At 35.4% G+C, this 14,988-nt stretch overlaps 2 protein-coding genes across 3 annotated transcripts; one reads left to right on the top strand and one right to left on the bottom strand.

The window, feature by feature from the left end:
- Window positions 1-1,208: 1,208 nt before the first annotated feature.
- Window positions 1,209-7,457, bottom strand: LOC121796270 (SPX and EXS domain-containing protein 5-like). 2 transcript variants are annotated; one of them, XM_042195075.1, is made up of 14 exons: window positions 7,284-7,457; window positions 6,902-7,059; window positions 6,652-6,785; window positions 6,521-6,559; window positions 6,312-6,404; window positions 6,080-6,196; window positions 5,095-5,190; window positions 3,692-3,805; window positions 3,059-3,112; window positions 2,543-2,590; window positions 2,300-2,450; window positions 1,856-2,021; window positions 1,691-1,760; window positions 1,209-1,581 (listed from the first exon to the last, which is right to left on the bottom strand). In XM_042195075.1, the coding sequence occupies exons 2-14, from the start codon at window positions 6,981-6,983 to the stop codon at window positions 1,324-1,326; spliced, it is 1,422 nt and encodes a 473-aa protein (XP_042051009.1). In that variant the 5' UTR covers window positions 6,984-7,059; window positions 7,284-7,457; the 3' UTR covers window positions 1,209-1,323. The 2 variants fall into 2 exon arrangements, with proteins under 2 accessions (XP_042051009.1, XP_042051010.1); XM_042195076.1 differs by having other exon boundaries at window positions 6,902-7,043.
- Window positions 7,458-11,142: 3,685 nt separating this feature from the next.
- On the top strand, window positions 11,143-14,149 carry LOC121796269 (IQ domain-containing protein IQM4-like). The gene is made up of 8 exons (XM_042195074.1): window positions 11,143-11,579; window positions 11,845-12,237; window positions 12,334-12,448; window positions 12,552-12,617; window positions 12,720-12,896; window positions 12,983-13,213; window positions 13,297-13,398; window positions 13,484-14,149. The coding sequence occupies exons 2-8, from the start codon at window positions 11,912-11,914 to the stop codon at window positions 13,895-13,897; spliced, it is 1,431 nt and encodes a 476-aa protein (XP_042051008.1). The 5' UTR covers window positions 11,143-11,579; window positions 11,845-11,911; the 3' UTR covers window positions 13,898-14,149.
- The last annotated feature ends 839 nt before the right edge of the window (window positions 14,150-14,988 follow it).

Below are 14,988 nucleotides of genomic sequence, written 5' to 3'. Positions count from 1 at the left end.
AAATAGTAAGACTAATCATCAAAATTGGCCACGCGATTTATTTGACGATTTGCACTATAATCATTTACTCCTCGATCATAGATAAATATCTCACATTAACTTAACACAACTTTTAATAAATGCAAATGAAAAAATGTTAGTGTAGTATTGTTTCTATTATATAGTTTAATTTTATAGTAATATGTGAATAAAAAGATTAATGGAATGTAGAGGTAATTTACTAAACAAAAAATTATCGTTTAAATTATAAGTAAAATCTCATAACTGTCCAATATTGCGAATTAGATCAAAATAGTAACTTTTTACTAACATTCGCAATTGTCCCATATAATTTATTTTTCGGCGTTTATGTGCATTGTTTAATGGTGTGACATTGATGTATTTCAGATATATTGAAGCGTCAATATTCATCGGCAATTGCATTGCCCTCTCCACTATAGTACTTTGCATAAAAAAATAGTGCTTATGAAATTTGCAAATGTTATAATATTCTTTAGCGCAAAATAAAACATATGAGAAATTGCAAATGTTATAAACGTTATGCTTAATAAAGTTATGAGATTGAGCAAAAGTCAATAAAATTTGATTTAAAAAATAGTTTTACCTATATTAAAAATTATCTAAATTAGCACAAAATAAATTGCACAAGAAAATTGCAAATGTTATAAAAGTTATGTACTTTAATTTGATGCGTTTAAAAGTTACGAGACTAATCAAAAGTCGATCAGAAATTATAATTTGAAGGACAATGTTTACTTTTTAAAAAATGGTCTAAATAAAATAAGATATTTAATAATTGATATCCAAAATGATACTATAGTATAGAACATTAAATGGGGAGGGAAGAGAGTATTGCATTTTTGGTTTGTCCACTTAAAACATGAAACCGGGGGTGTCTGAAAATCACAGCGCACACAGAAAAGAAAGAAAAAAAAGAGAAAAAATAGAAAGAGAAACCAAAATGAAAATCAAAATACTCCATAAGAGAGAGAAACTGATAATTTTGCATATTGAATAAAAATTCGTAATATGATCTTCAATTTATTATGCATATTAAATACTATTTCAATATAAACAAAATTGCAGATGATCAGAAAGAAGCAAACAGTAACGAGCAATAAATTTTGGAGAAACAAAAAATTGTTGAAGAGATATTATATTGAGAAACTCAGGCAACAGAAACTATAGATAATAAATGGGAAAATATCTAAAATCTGAACCCACATTTCCACTCAAAAATGGATAATTCGTTTCACTATCAATAGTGTTGGAAAATTGGAGTTGGTATAAATTTACCTACGGATGATGTAGACATCAGTCGATCTATACAGTATGACTGCTGGAGTTGAGCAATTTCTCTTCCTCATTAGGATTATCCAACGTGGATAACTGAATACTCGATTTGGAGTTCGTTTTATTCCACTCGTTCTCCACGCGAAAGAACACCCACTGGAAACGGCGCAGTATCTCCAACGCTGATATTGCAAACACAGTGAGGTAGTTATGGCGAAGATGGGCGGATAGCTTGTATGTCCACGTGCAGCGCAGGATAAGATTGCTCCCGATCACCCAAACGTACACCTGAAACGTCCCACACACACTATTACTTCACAGCCTACTTGCATATTGCACGACGAGTTGTGTTCTAAGGAGTATTATCATTTTCTGGATGCAACAAGTGTTCCCTTACCCACTTCCTCCCATGTAACAAGTTGGATATGGTATGTGGTTTGTTGAATTTGAAAATCCGCGTGAAACAGCTGCGCGAGGAATGTTGGAAAAGAGTATTAAGTAGGAGAATTTCATATCATGGAAATTCAGGAATCAAATATGGAAATTTCTTTACTGTACGTACCTCAAGTCCCAATCCCGTGTGATATCCCAGTAAAACGAGTACAGTGAGTTCAATACACCCGATAATAGCCACAGTGGTCGATAAATAGTTGTCCATTTTTCAGGGAAAACATGATACTTGAGGGCAGAAAGAAATATAACTGGTACTGCAGTGGAATACTTTAGGGCTGAAACAAAAGGAAGATCAAGTCATTTAATGACATAACATAATCAAACAATTCAGATTTCATAGCCATTATTATATAAACCAAATGAAGCCCTTCGTAGGCTAAAGCTAAATGACTATGTTGTAGTATTACTATAGTAGAGACACATGTCCGAACGAACGAATTCCCCCAAAATACCATCCTCTAGAAATATTAACCTGGTTCTACTAACTTCAGTGATAATAAAAGCTGCCATCAGATCAACATAGATATAAGCAGTCACCACGATAAAAGCTAACCATTAAGCAGAGCAGTCTTTTCTTTTGTATCCTTGTACTGCCGAAGACATTGGAAGAAACGGAAAATGTAAGGCAAAACAAGAGCTATTGGTATTCCGACAGAGTGACTCCCACAAACAGAGTCTGCCTCAAACCATGCGATGGTAGCAACCTGGTGATTATAAGACACATGCAAGTATAAATGGAAGACAGCATGTGAACTAACATACACAGGGAAGTAGGACAATTATAAAAAAAGTTAACCTGGCGATGGACCATTCTACAAACTGAACGCTCCAGATCGGAGAAAACCTGCATGCGTAGACAAAGGTTATAAAAAGGATAAGCTTACTCATGACTACAACCAGTTAACTTGGGGGAAGAATGATCCATAATGGAAATGGTCATTCTCCAAGAAGCTCACATATGAAAGTAAAAGGATTTTAATGTACTTTACGATAAGACAGACCAAATGTTTTCACATAGTAATATACTTTACGAGAAGCACAAGAAAAAATGAAGATGATTAACTTACCAGTTACAACTAAGTGCAGTAGCAGATAGAAATGAAATAAATTAGTGCATTTTGAAAATAGCATTGTTCAACTTATATTCAAGTACAGAAAAGTTTGTGAATGGTAGAATTAGTTTCTTGCATATCAGAGCTACAACCACTCCAGGAGAGATGTAGCATTTTGATTGTGGAATCTTGAACCATGAATATATAAACGATCTGCAGGTATCATGGTTGCAGGATTAGAATAACAATCAGATGCATACCTTTGCCATAGAGGTAAATATATCAGCCAAAAAGAAATCAGGAAATGATATTGCCTGCATCAGAAAGTAAATCTCATCATAAAAATATACAGAAACTATAACGTGAGCTCAAGGTTAATTTATAAATATATATTTGCTGGGTCATTTCCTTGAGAGCACTCAAGGTCAGAAAATTCACATATGCAAAGGATGTAAGCATGGCACATGAGTAGCATTATTTCACTTAGAAGATTAGATTTTGATTGATTGACTCAAAGAAGTGAGATAATAATGAAAACATCAATCACAGAAATTTTCAAATGAAACTTTAAAATATAACACCAAGCTTTCAGGCAAAGGATAGCGGGCATAGAAACATGATAGCAGGACTGATCAGAATTTCTGGCTTTGGGTGACTGCACAAAATTGATAGTACTTGATAGTAGTACAAATTTTAGGATGCAACAAAGTGTGAAGCCAAATTTCAAATGTTATGCCTTCACACACAGGCTCCTCCACTCTCAATGTATGTAACAATTCGTTTGTCGATGTCATGTCTTAAGATAACAAATATCAGAGAACTTTTATCTTCTTTTTTGTGCGTAGTTAGTATGAATATATGAGCCCTTCAGTTATTACAGCATTTAAACTTGCCTGTAATGGGAAAACAATTCGCCAAACTGTCCTCAAGAAAAAGAAACGAGATGAAAGATAGAAGATATCAAAGGGAAATATGAGGGTCATCAAGACAGCAGCATACAAGAGCACCTGTAGTTGCAAAGACAGTGTTAGTATATTTCATCTCATAGAACACAGGGGGGGGGGGGTATATATGTATATACATACACATACCACATATTATAGAGCAAAATAGACCATGTCTGCCTCAAGGCAGGTCACATACAAAGAAAACAAAGGTCACGTTTTATCTCAGGCATGCTGATTAAGGCAGAGATAATAAACAAGCCAAGAACCAGCTAGAAAGACAACAATAATTATACTCGAGATATATGATGATATTGATGCATAGAGCCCATGAGCAAAAAACCAACCGCTGCAATATGACTTACACATAAAGGCCTATAATGTCTTTGTTAGAACATCTAGATTTTTTTCCCTAAAGAAGTGTTACTCAATGCAATCATATTATTTTCCCGGGACAATCTGAATACAATATGAAAACCAATAGTATGTTGGCAAAGTCCAAAGTTAAATATAGACTTGCATGAAAAAAATATTGACAAGTGGATCATGGAGCAAGTTGGGGAATGTCAAGTGCAAGAATCACAAGCAAAACCATAAGGGAGAGCAAGTTCTTTTACCCACTTGAGATTTTTTAAAGATGCTCATACTTGAGATAGTTTAAAAGTTGATAGACTGAGGATGCTTACAGCACCCATTTTGGACTTCTGTTCCCCTTACCAAGACTTGACCATCTAGCCAATGTGGCTCCATCATGAAGTCATATTCAAAGTACAAGTTCAAGAAGACTCAACATAAGTCATGGCAGCTTAATAATCATGGTAGAGTGACTCAATAATTAGTTATGTAGTATTATGCTAAAATCAAGCACAATTGATCATCAAGTCATTGTGACTCAATATCATGTGATGATCTATGTTCAAATTAGACTGCTGAGCTATTTACTCATTTTCCCAACCTAAATGTGTGAAAAGAACTTGGTTTCAAGGAAATATGTTTACCATTTCCACTTATTAAAGAAAAATGACCAATCCAAAATTTAGCTTGCACAGTTTGACAAAGTAGAGTAGTAGAAGAGATCTCAAACAACTAATATGGTTTTCAACCAATGTTGTGAATCATATTCATCAGATTCAATTTAAAGGAAACAAGCATATGTACTAGAGCTATGGAACATTTTCGCTTTTTACGTTGAATACAATTTATGGGTTGTAATAGTATTGTATGTATAATAACTAATTGAAGAGAGCTCACTATAATTCATCCTGCATAGTGCATACTGAAAAAATCATTTCAAAGAAACTGAACATGATAAACAATTAGAATAATATCTAGGAGAAGAAGCTCTATTACACTGGTTGGGATGCCGCCAATGAAACTTCACCGTGAGAATACAGATAAAGGTATGCTGTCATGCTAGTTGGCACAACTATTGTCATCCATGTAGCACACTGACACACGAAAGATATTGTCAATAAATCTGTGAAATATTATCAACCACCAGGTGCGAGAAAAGAGACTAGTGAGACATAAGTTGCATCTAGAAATCAGGAAATCCAAAGCACCTATAAGAGAATTTACAAATACGACTACAAGCTGAAGAGACCAGAACTAGACGAAGATCAAAACAATGAAAAAGGGGCTGCATTCTAGGGAGCACAGATATAAAAAGTTAAGACAATGAAAATAATACAATAATTTCTATGGTGTAATAAGCATTTACTGAGAAATGCAAGCATAAATGGGTGTGTATCTGGTTAGAATATATACATAAACTCAAATCTGCTTAACCAAAAGGTGGAGACACTTTTCATAATATTTGTTAGGATATATACATAAACTTAAATCCGTTTAACCAAAAGGTGGAGATACTTTTCATAGTATCAGGTTATAATATATACATAAACACAAATCAGTTTAGCCAAAAGGTGGAGATACTGTTTTATAATATCATCTGTCATGAAGATGAAACTTTATGAAACCAGAATGTATCACTACATGAGCTTCTTAGATGAGCACTGAGCAGCAAGACGCAATCCTCCAGTTTATGTGGATCATACCTCTTTAAAAGTCCTAATAGAATAAGAGATGTTTTAACATTGAAAAAACAACAAAAAAGATTCTTTATGGACCTTCAAGCTCAACATGCATAGTCCTGTATGATGCACTAAGGTTCGTAAGTTAGACACAGAGCAATTCAAGTGTATGATTCAATCCTGGATAAACTAGAACTCTAGTTTACAGCAGTAAAATAAATAGCACCAAAACAAACAGAGATAAGAAAATATGGAGGGTAATAATAATAATAATAAAAACATTTAGCCCAAAGCTTATAAATACCTTCCATATCTCTCTATGAGTGAGATGGCTCTGGTCTAGATCAAAAATTTTCACATATCCAATATTAGACTGGGCGAAAACCCACAAATTGATTCCCCAAAGCCAAACCATCATAGTCTGCAGCACAACCAAAAAAATTATAGAGAGGCTTAAATTCGAGAATACATATATTAATTCCATCTCTAAATATAAACAGATTATATTGAGAACTCAATCAAGACAAATCACTGACCACAAGAAGGAGAGGATTATAATACAAGAAAGCCTCATATAAAAACAAATCTCGAAGGTCTGCACTCATTCTCATTACTGAATCCCATCCGATCTGCAAATAGTAGAAACGAACATTAGGCATCTACAGATCTGAATCAAGCCTAGATTGGAACATTTTGATACTTTAAACATAGGTAGATTTGCAATAAAGGATGTTATTCAGCTAACCTTGCAACAGCAGAATCCCCAGATGAAAAACAGTAGTACCTATGCACAAAATTAGATTAGAGATGTCAAGCCAATCGAGCATGATAAAAAATCACCAAATAATAACCCAGAGATACATCTAGAGATAATACCTTGAATCTCCAAAGCAGAAGAGGGGAAGGCACAATGGCAGCACTGCTTAATGGTGTCGCCCCACCCTTCATTTCATTTGACTCTGTATTACGCAAAAAATCTTCCTCAGAGCTATTTCCGAGCTCACCCGAGCCTGCGAGATGATATGAATATCATCGTAAACATGGTTAAATCTATTCTGAAAAAAGGAAATGGATAATCATACAGATAGAAAGAGATGCTTAAAGATACATATACATATTCACTTACCAATATCAAACACAACAGACCGGCTACCAGATTTCCGTAGATGAGGACTATTCTTAGGGATAGACTCAAGACCTCCAAACATAGATGGAGGTGGTAAAAGGTACAAGCTTTAAACAATCAAGTGTGCACCCTAAAACCACAACTGCAGAAAACGAAAACTGTCCAAGAAATCTGAGTATCTTACGCATACAACATTCTAGCAAATCATAACTGAACATTATGTCAAAATTACTACCAGCAAACTCTAATCTGGATTCAAATTCAATCAGGACTACATCACAATGTGGCTTACAGAATAAAAATAATGAAATGAAGGAAGTAGCACTGCTCATTTCGATGTGTGTTGCAGGGAATTGATTCATGTGATCTACATACTAATTACCTTAGATCTTCTGAATCTGCAACATTGCGCAGCTACTGTGTGCGGTATTCTCTTAGATTTCACGAAAATTTATGAAGCAATCGGATGAATTTGCGGAATTGATGCAAGGGTTTTCAAGTACAGAGAGAGATCACAATAGGAAGAATTATGCAATAGAAAGAAGATAAAAAAAGTTCTGTTATATACCAACAATATAGAAAATGTTTTTCAGTATTTATACATTTAAAATTTTTTTAAATCGCAAATCGCTTACAAATGCCATTTATAATAGAAAAAAATAATAAATGGGCTAATTGGTAAGACTTACTCTATAAATTTTTTTTTCTAATATTTAGTTTTTTTATTTAGATAAAGGATTTTAGATTTTGATACAAAATAACAGTAAACGAAACTCGTGAGATCAAAACTCGATTAACGATAGTTGTCGCATAGAAGAAGATTACTTGCTACGTAACCTACTATTCTATAGAAAATCAATGAGTTTGAAAAGGAGCATTACAGTTATAAAACCTGATTAAGCTTGTTAGTTGCTTTTAAGTTTTAATGATTTTGTTTAGTGTTTGTTTGTTTTTGGGTTTCTAAAATTAATCATGGGACTTTGTTCATAGTCTTTCCTATAATTCTATATATAGGTCACATTTTACTTGTTACTACAGCTCTTTATACTTAAAATAATAGAGTATTTAAGAACTCCCCTATCCTATATACTTTGCCTTTATAAGTTATAACCCATAAATTAAATTTCTATTAGAGCATCCGCAACAGCGGATGTCCACCCGGAATTCCCACCGGCGTGTGGGAATTCCGTGGCGGACGTCCGCCATTGCGCGTCCCTTCCACGGATACGGAATTCCGCGAAGGAATTCGCAGTTCCGCGGCCATCGGTAGAATTTCGCGCGGACGTCCGCCATTGCGTTGACGCCCGCGGAATTCCCGTTTAATGCATTAAATGTTTTTTTTCGATTCCTATATATACATCTCGTTGAACTTCATTTCATTCGCACCACTTGTATTAACAAGTTTCTCTCTCTCTAAATTTTTTTAATTAATGGAATATTTTTTCCTATTTGTGTCGACTATTTAATTCCGTAAATTTCTTACTTCCGGAAATTGCTTAATTTGTGAATTTGTGAATTTTTTTAATTGTGGGAATTCCTCAGAGAATTCCGCCACTGTGCAGTGAGAATTCCTTATGATGTGGCAGTGCAGTGGGAATTCCTTATGACGTGACAGAAAGTGTTTTGGGGAATTCCGCACCACTGTGGATGCTCTTAGTATTTAATCCCAAAATTGATTACTCCACTACTTACATTCCTATTCTTGGGCTTTTTTGCAGAACTACCAATAGACTTCGGCCCAACCTTTTCTCCCTTAATCCAACATCATCCTAGCCCAATTCCAATTTATAACTAGACTCCCTTAATCGGTCAATGATTTCGGTGATTCATATATGTATTTTTTTAAGCTCAATTTAATTCATATTGCTACTAGGAGACTCTCGTTGTAAGTTGCAACTAGTAAAATAGTGATATCGAATCTAAATGTAGAAACATATAACTTCAAACGACATAAATGATTTATGTATTTATTCATTTATATCCATGATTACTCGTGTGCTTATTTCCTATTGTAAGAAAGTTTTCAATCGGTAGTATCTTTTTATGTTATTATTGAGGTCTAATTATCTAAGGTTCAAATTCGATCACAGCCTCCTTCCCATCAAACTCAATATAATTTATAAGAATTATATATTCCAAATGATTAACCAAGAATCAATACTAAGAAATAAGCATTCATGTAACGTGTAGGTACTGAATTACTACTACTTTGTTCCATTTACTACTTTTCCTTCCTAAGTTGAACGCGTTGAAAAAAGTGGTAGTAGGTGGTTGCATGACCATCAAATAACTAAGTCTAACTCAACATAATTTATAAAAAATTATTACTAATTACATTGTGATTAACCAATAAATCCACACTATATATGAAATAATCGTTAGTTAATTACGTTGTTGCATTCACTGCTTTTCCATCATACATTGATCGAGTTGAAAATTTTGACTGCAATATTTATTAGTCAATGTCCACATTAAAAGAAAATAATCATTTTGTTGTGTGTGTATTTCATTTTGGTTTTATATATAAATTTATTTTTGTTATATATTCAAATTAAACTTCGCGTGTTGTACTATCAGTTGTTGCAATTTTTATATGGGCTCCACACAATTTAATTATTATATAAATTTAATAATTATATATAAAAATAATTTATTTATTTTAATTAAAACAAGCTCTTTTCGCCGCAAACATGAGCACAGTAACTAAAGTTGAGTCTAAATTAGAACACTGCTATTTTTACATGACTTCGATCTTTACGAATTGATTATATCTTGGAATTTATTCTTTTGACTACCTATTGGTTGGAATATTATTTGAAGTCTTCTATTTAGAAAGAGAATATATGAAGCTAATTAATAAAATTGAAAAAAAAAATCAATACATACGACCTTTTAGGCTGCTAATTGTACATCCATTTTCCAATGCATCGCCCAAATAAAAGAAATTTCATATAATCTCCCAACATAACTACTCCATAAATTATTGACCATTATGATCAATACATAGTTTATTCAAAAACTAACAAATGTACCCAAACTAGTGACAATTACTTACTCCATTATTCATAGTATAGAATATTAAGTTTTCATGTAATTAATGTTTTATAGTATATAGTTTTCAATAATTCAAGATACCTGAATCATTGACCAATAATTCACTATCATAAAAGGTAGTACTCCACCCTTTTTTGGTACACTTCATTTATTACAAAATCAATTACTAACAAATATATTTTGCATTGCATGTGCCCACATACAAAATAAAATATCTAATCGAAAAAACTGATTCGTCATTTTGTGTGTTGAATTTATCATTCAACTGAGTCGATCCATAAATTTATTTCGGTGTGAGTTATATTACTATAGATTTGAATTAAAAGAATATTTTGTAGAGTAGTATATTATTTTATTGTGACTATAAGAGCTTTTACATTATAAGTGGCATAAAATATCTAAAATTCAATGCTATAATATAATAAATAGTAGTACTAAATAAAACTTTAACTTTGATAAACTCAAGTCCCTTTATTGCGCAAGGTGTGTCATCCAATGTATTCAACCGCACTATTGTTTTGTTATAATTATTATTAAAACACATTTACACACTTACCGTACTTATATATCATGATTGAAATTTAAAAGTATATAACTTTAAATACAATTAACACACCATAGCATAAAATCAAATATGGAGTTTGTGTTTACATGTTATTCATATATTTACAAAAAAAAAAGAATAAAATGAAATCGCTCCGAACAACCGCGTGCAAAAGCAAGTAAACAAAGGCGAGTCGATAGTCACCAACGCACGTTCCGCGTTAGTTCGAGGTGACGGGACAAGCCTTACGTACGACCTCCGTTGTCGATGCCCTTATAATCCTACCAAAGTACTATCAATATCAAACTGTTAAACTAGTATTGGCATGGAAATGTGTGTGACGACTATTGACTTGTAGCCAAACCAACACAAAACGTCGCCGTTCCACGTTGGCGCGTTTCTTGAATTACAACAACGTTCACCCGCAACTGACAAATTAATTCGTTGACTCACTTGCATTTATTTCTCCAAACAAAAAAAACTAAATTATCTCTCACTCTCTCCCCTAATTTAAACAGGAAAACTATTTTCTTCAAATTGAATCCCTTTCATTTGTAGATGACTCTTCATGGAAGCAGCCTAAAGGCTTACTTTCTTTGACCAATATCCCCCAAGGCCACAACACTACAAACAGTTTGTATTGTATCTATATGTATATATAGCTTGCTTTGAAATGTGTTCCATATATTTCTGTGAGTGCTGGAGTTTCCAGCAACAAAAAAGGGGAAAAGAAAACTTTTCCACTGGAATAAAAATCCAATCTTTGAATGCCTCAAACCCCGTGCGTCTGAAAGTGGGTAGAAATCTTTGAATCAGACCCATCATTTTCTCTCTTTTTTCTGCATTCCCATTTCAAGAAAATATTCAGAAACAAACATCTCACTGTCAAATTTTGATAAGTGGGAAAGAATTCAAACCAGCTTCCCCTTCTTGTACGCGTGTCATTCGTATTTGAAGGTTTGATACATATATATAGACCATAATTGCATCCACATATCACATAAAGAGAAGATATTTGCTTATCTATAAACACATATACCTTCTCACACCAAAAGGGACTTAGGGCTCTTCCATTTTTTGGTAAGAGATTGTGATTTTATTAAAAAGACTGCTTTTTTATGTTGTTGTCTTTGCTCAAGCTATGATTATAGTATTGTGTTTGGATGAAATTTGGGGCTTTGTTTTTTCGGTGTAGTAATTACACTCATTTATGGTTGAATTACTTGAATATGTTCTTGTTGTTGACATGTATCTATCACATAATTGTTGTAGGTGGGGGAGATTTAATTGGATTGCCTCTCTTATTACTTGTCTCATGACCATAGACTTTTCAATTTGGCTTTAGGTGTTGATTTTGGGGGTGCAAGAAAGCCAAGAATAAACTGTTTGGGGGAAAATCAGGTTCTGTGGCCATGACCTTAACACAAGGGCTCAACACCATGAGCAGGAAGAATGCAATAAAATTGGTGAATTGTGAGCCTGAGAAACTGGTTCTTGAAACCTCACTTTCATTCAAGGGCTTAGTTCAAGATTTAAGGAAAGTAGAAGGTGATGCTGCAGTTGAGGGTGTTGCTGATAAGTTGGTGTCTTGTATTGATCTCCCTGAGCCTGCTATAATGTTCTCTCCGCGCCCGGTCAGCGAGCTGGATGCAGCCGCGGTGAAGCTCCAGAAGGTGTACAAGAGCTACCGGACCAGGCGAAACCTTGCTGATTGTGCAGTTGTGGTGGAGGAGCTATGGTGTGTGTTTCTTGATCATTTTTTGTTGCCCTCTCTCATGTTTTGTGTTTTGATGATGATCTGAGCTGACTTGTGGTGTTTCTTTGATGTGTGTAGGTGGAAGGCCTTGGACTTTGCAGCTTTGAAACGGAGCTCTGTGTCGTTCTTCGATGTGGAGAAGCCGGAGACTGCTGTCTCGCGCTGGGCTAGAGCGCGAACCAGAGCTGCCAAGGTTGGATTTTGGATTTTTTTACATACATTTTGATTCTTCCATGACTATGTGTGAATGTGTGTGTGTGTTTTAGATTGTTTTTTATTGTTTGAATGTGTTGCAGGTGGGGAAGGGGTTGTCTAAGGATGAAAAGGCTCAAAAACTTGCACTTCAGCACTGGCTTGAAGCTGTAAGTCTTGACATATAATGAATTTTTGGATTTGAATCTATCAAATTATGATATACTATAATGTTGAGTTAGGGTTCTGATCTTATCGAAACTCCTCTGCAGATCGATCCACGCCATCGCTATGGGCACAACTTGCATCTCTACTATGATGTGTGGTTCAAGAGCGAGAGCGCTCAGCCGTTCTTCTACTGGCTGGACGTTGGAGACGGGAAGGAAGTGAATCTCGAGAAATGCCCGAGGACCAGCCTGCAAAAGCAATGCATCACCTATCTAGGACCAGTAAGTTTCTAGTCATTCGATGTTTGTTTAGATTGGGGTGATGAGCTCGTACTTACTCAGCCGTGTCTGTGATTCTGTTTCAACAGAAGGAGAGGGAGTCGTACGAGGTCGTGGTTGAGGATGGGAAGCTTATGTACAAAGCAAGTGGTGTGTTGGTGGAGACCATCGAGGGATCAAAGTGGATATTCGTTCTCAGCACGACAAGAACTCTGTACATCGGGCAGAAGAAGAAGGGCCTTTTCCAGCACTCGAGTTTCTTGGCTGGAGGAGCTATCACAGCTGCTGGGAGATTGGTGGCTCATGGTGGTGCTCTTGAGGTAAACATAGTTGACACAAGGCGTTTGATAAACGTATACTACGATTTTTCGTGTAGACTAACAATGCTGCTGATCTTCTGCAGGCAATTTGGCCTTACAGTGGTCATTATCTTCCCACAGAAGAAAACTTCAGAGAGTTCATAAGCTTCCTCGAGGAGCACTCTGTCGATCTTTCAGACGTCAAGGTAAATATCCGGCCTCACATTTTCCGATCATATATGATGTGGTGTGATATGAAATAGTACTAAACTTTTTCATGTGTTGGTGCAGAGATGCGCGACGGATGATGACCGTCCTCCTGTCATGAGTGGTGCGAACGAGGAGAACGCATCACAGGGCAGCCTCAGCCAGCAAGAAAACGCCACCATACGCGATGAAGATGTTCCATCGATGGAGCCAGTACGTGATCATGAAAATAAGCTGGAATACAGCTTTGCCAAGCGTATGTCGTGCAAGTGGAGCACAGGGGCAGGGCCGAGGATCGGGTGTGTTAGGGAGTACCCAACGGAGCTACAAACACGAGCACTTGAACAGGTGAACCTTTCACCTCGGGTGGTGAATGGAGGCATTGGCAACTATGGGCCGATCCCATCACCCCGGCCTAGTCCAAAGCTTCGACTTTCTCCTAGAGTTTCGTACATGGGACTGCCCAGTCCGAGGACTCCGATGGCTGCAGCTCACTGAGGAAGACAGAGAGATAGGGATTGGATTTTGGCTAAGAAGAGACACCTTCTTCAATAAGGGAACTAACTTTAATCTTTCTTTTATTCAATTAATAAGTTTGTAAATGTCTCATTTCCATGACAAGCTTTTTTTAAAGGTTTTGGCTCCTTTTGAGAGTTGTAAGCAAGGTTTTAGTTAGTAATGTGTTGCTTCAGCTGTTGCTAGTTAACCAAATTCTGAGTGTTTATACTGAGTTTCACAAAGTCCTCCTTATTCCATTCATAACACACTCAATCACTATTTTACTACCCCCAAAATCTGATTTTGATGGTAATTGGTCCCCAACATATCCATGTAAACTTATGAATAATGGAGTACTTATTTACAATGGACACATCAAAATAATCTAAGTTAATTATCAATTTCACTTTAATAAATTAATAATTTTGAACCTGTTTGATGATTTTATTTTTCTAAACATACGTTTTGCCTGGTTGAAAATAGGTTGGATTGATTTGTTAATTTCATATATTGATGCAATCGGCTCAACTTTAACTAGCATCTCCTCAAAAGCATGATCAAGAAAGGTAAGGGTTCAATAAAAATCCACAGACAAGGGGTTGATGATTACTAGAATCTCCTCAAAACCAACGACTTAAGATTACGAAACATGGTATAAACCAGAAGAATGCACACACAACGCCAACTAGGAAGTGCGACGACAATCCTATTTCAGAAAACGATAACAGTTCTGATCTGGTGAAGGGGAAGACGATGCTTAATGGGCGAGAAGAGGTAGCTCTTCACACTACTTCAAGTAGAAGGCAAACATAAAAATAAATCCAAGCAGTGAGCTATCATGGACAAAGAACTAAGACATATTTTCGGTAAAGAATTCTGATACTACACTTGAAAAAGATGCTAACTTTCCATAGAGAAGGGGCTCATTATCACTAGCATCTCAAAATCAACGGCTTCAAACTACGAAACCAGAAGAAGGCACAAGCAACGCCAACTAGGAAGCGCGGTAACATTCCTATTTCAGACAAAATCAACAGTTCTGATCTGATCTTCTTCAAGTAGAAGGCAAACATAAGAAGAACTCCAAGCAG

The sequence above is a fragment of the Salvia splendens genome, chromosome 3 (genome assembly GCF_004379255.2).
Source record: "Salvia splendens isolate huo1 chromosome 3, SspV2, whole genome shotgun sequence".
Classification (NCBI taxonomy): Eukaryota; Viridiplantae; Streptophyta; class Magnoliopsida; order Lamiales; family Lamiaceae; genus Salvia; species Salvia splendens.
The sequence above is the reverse complement of the archived record's forward strand: the minus strand, read 5'-3'. Positions and strand labels throughout refer to the sequence as shown.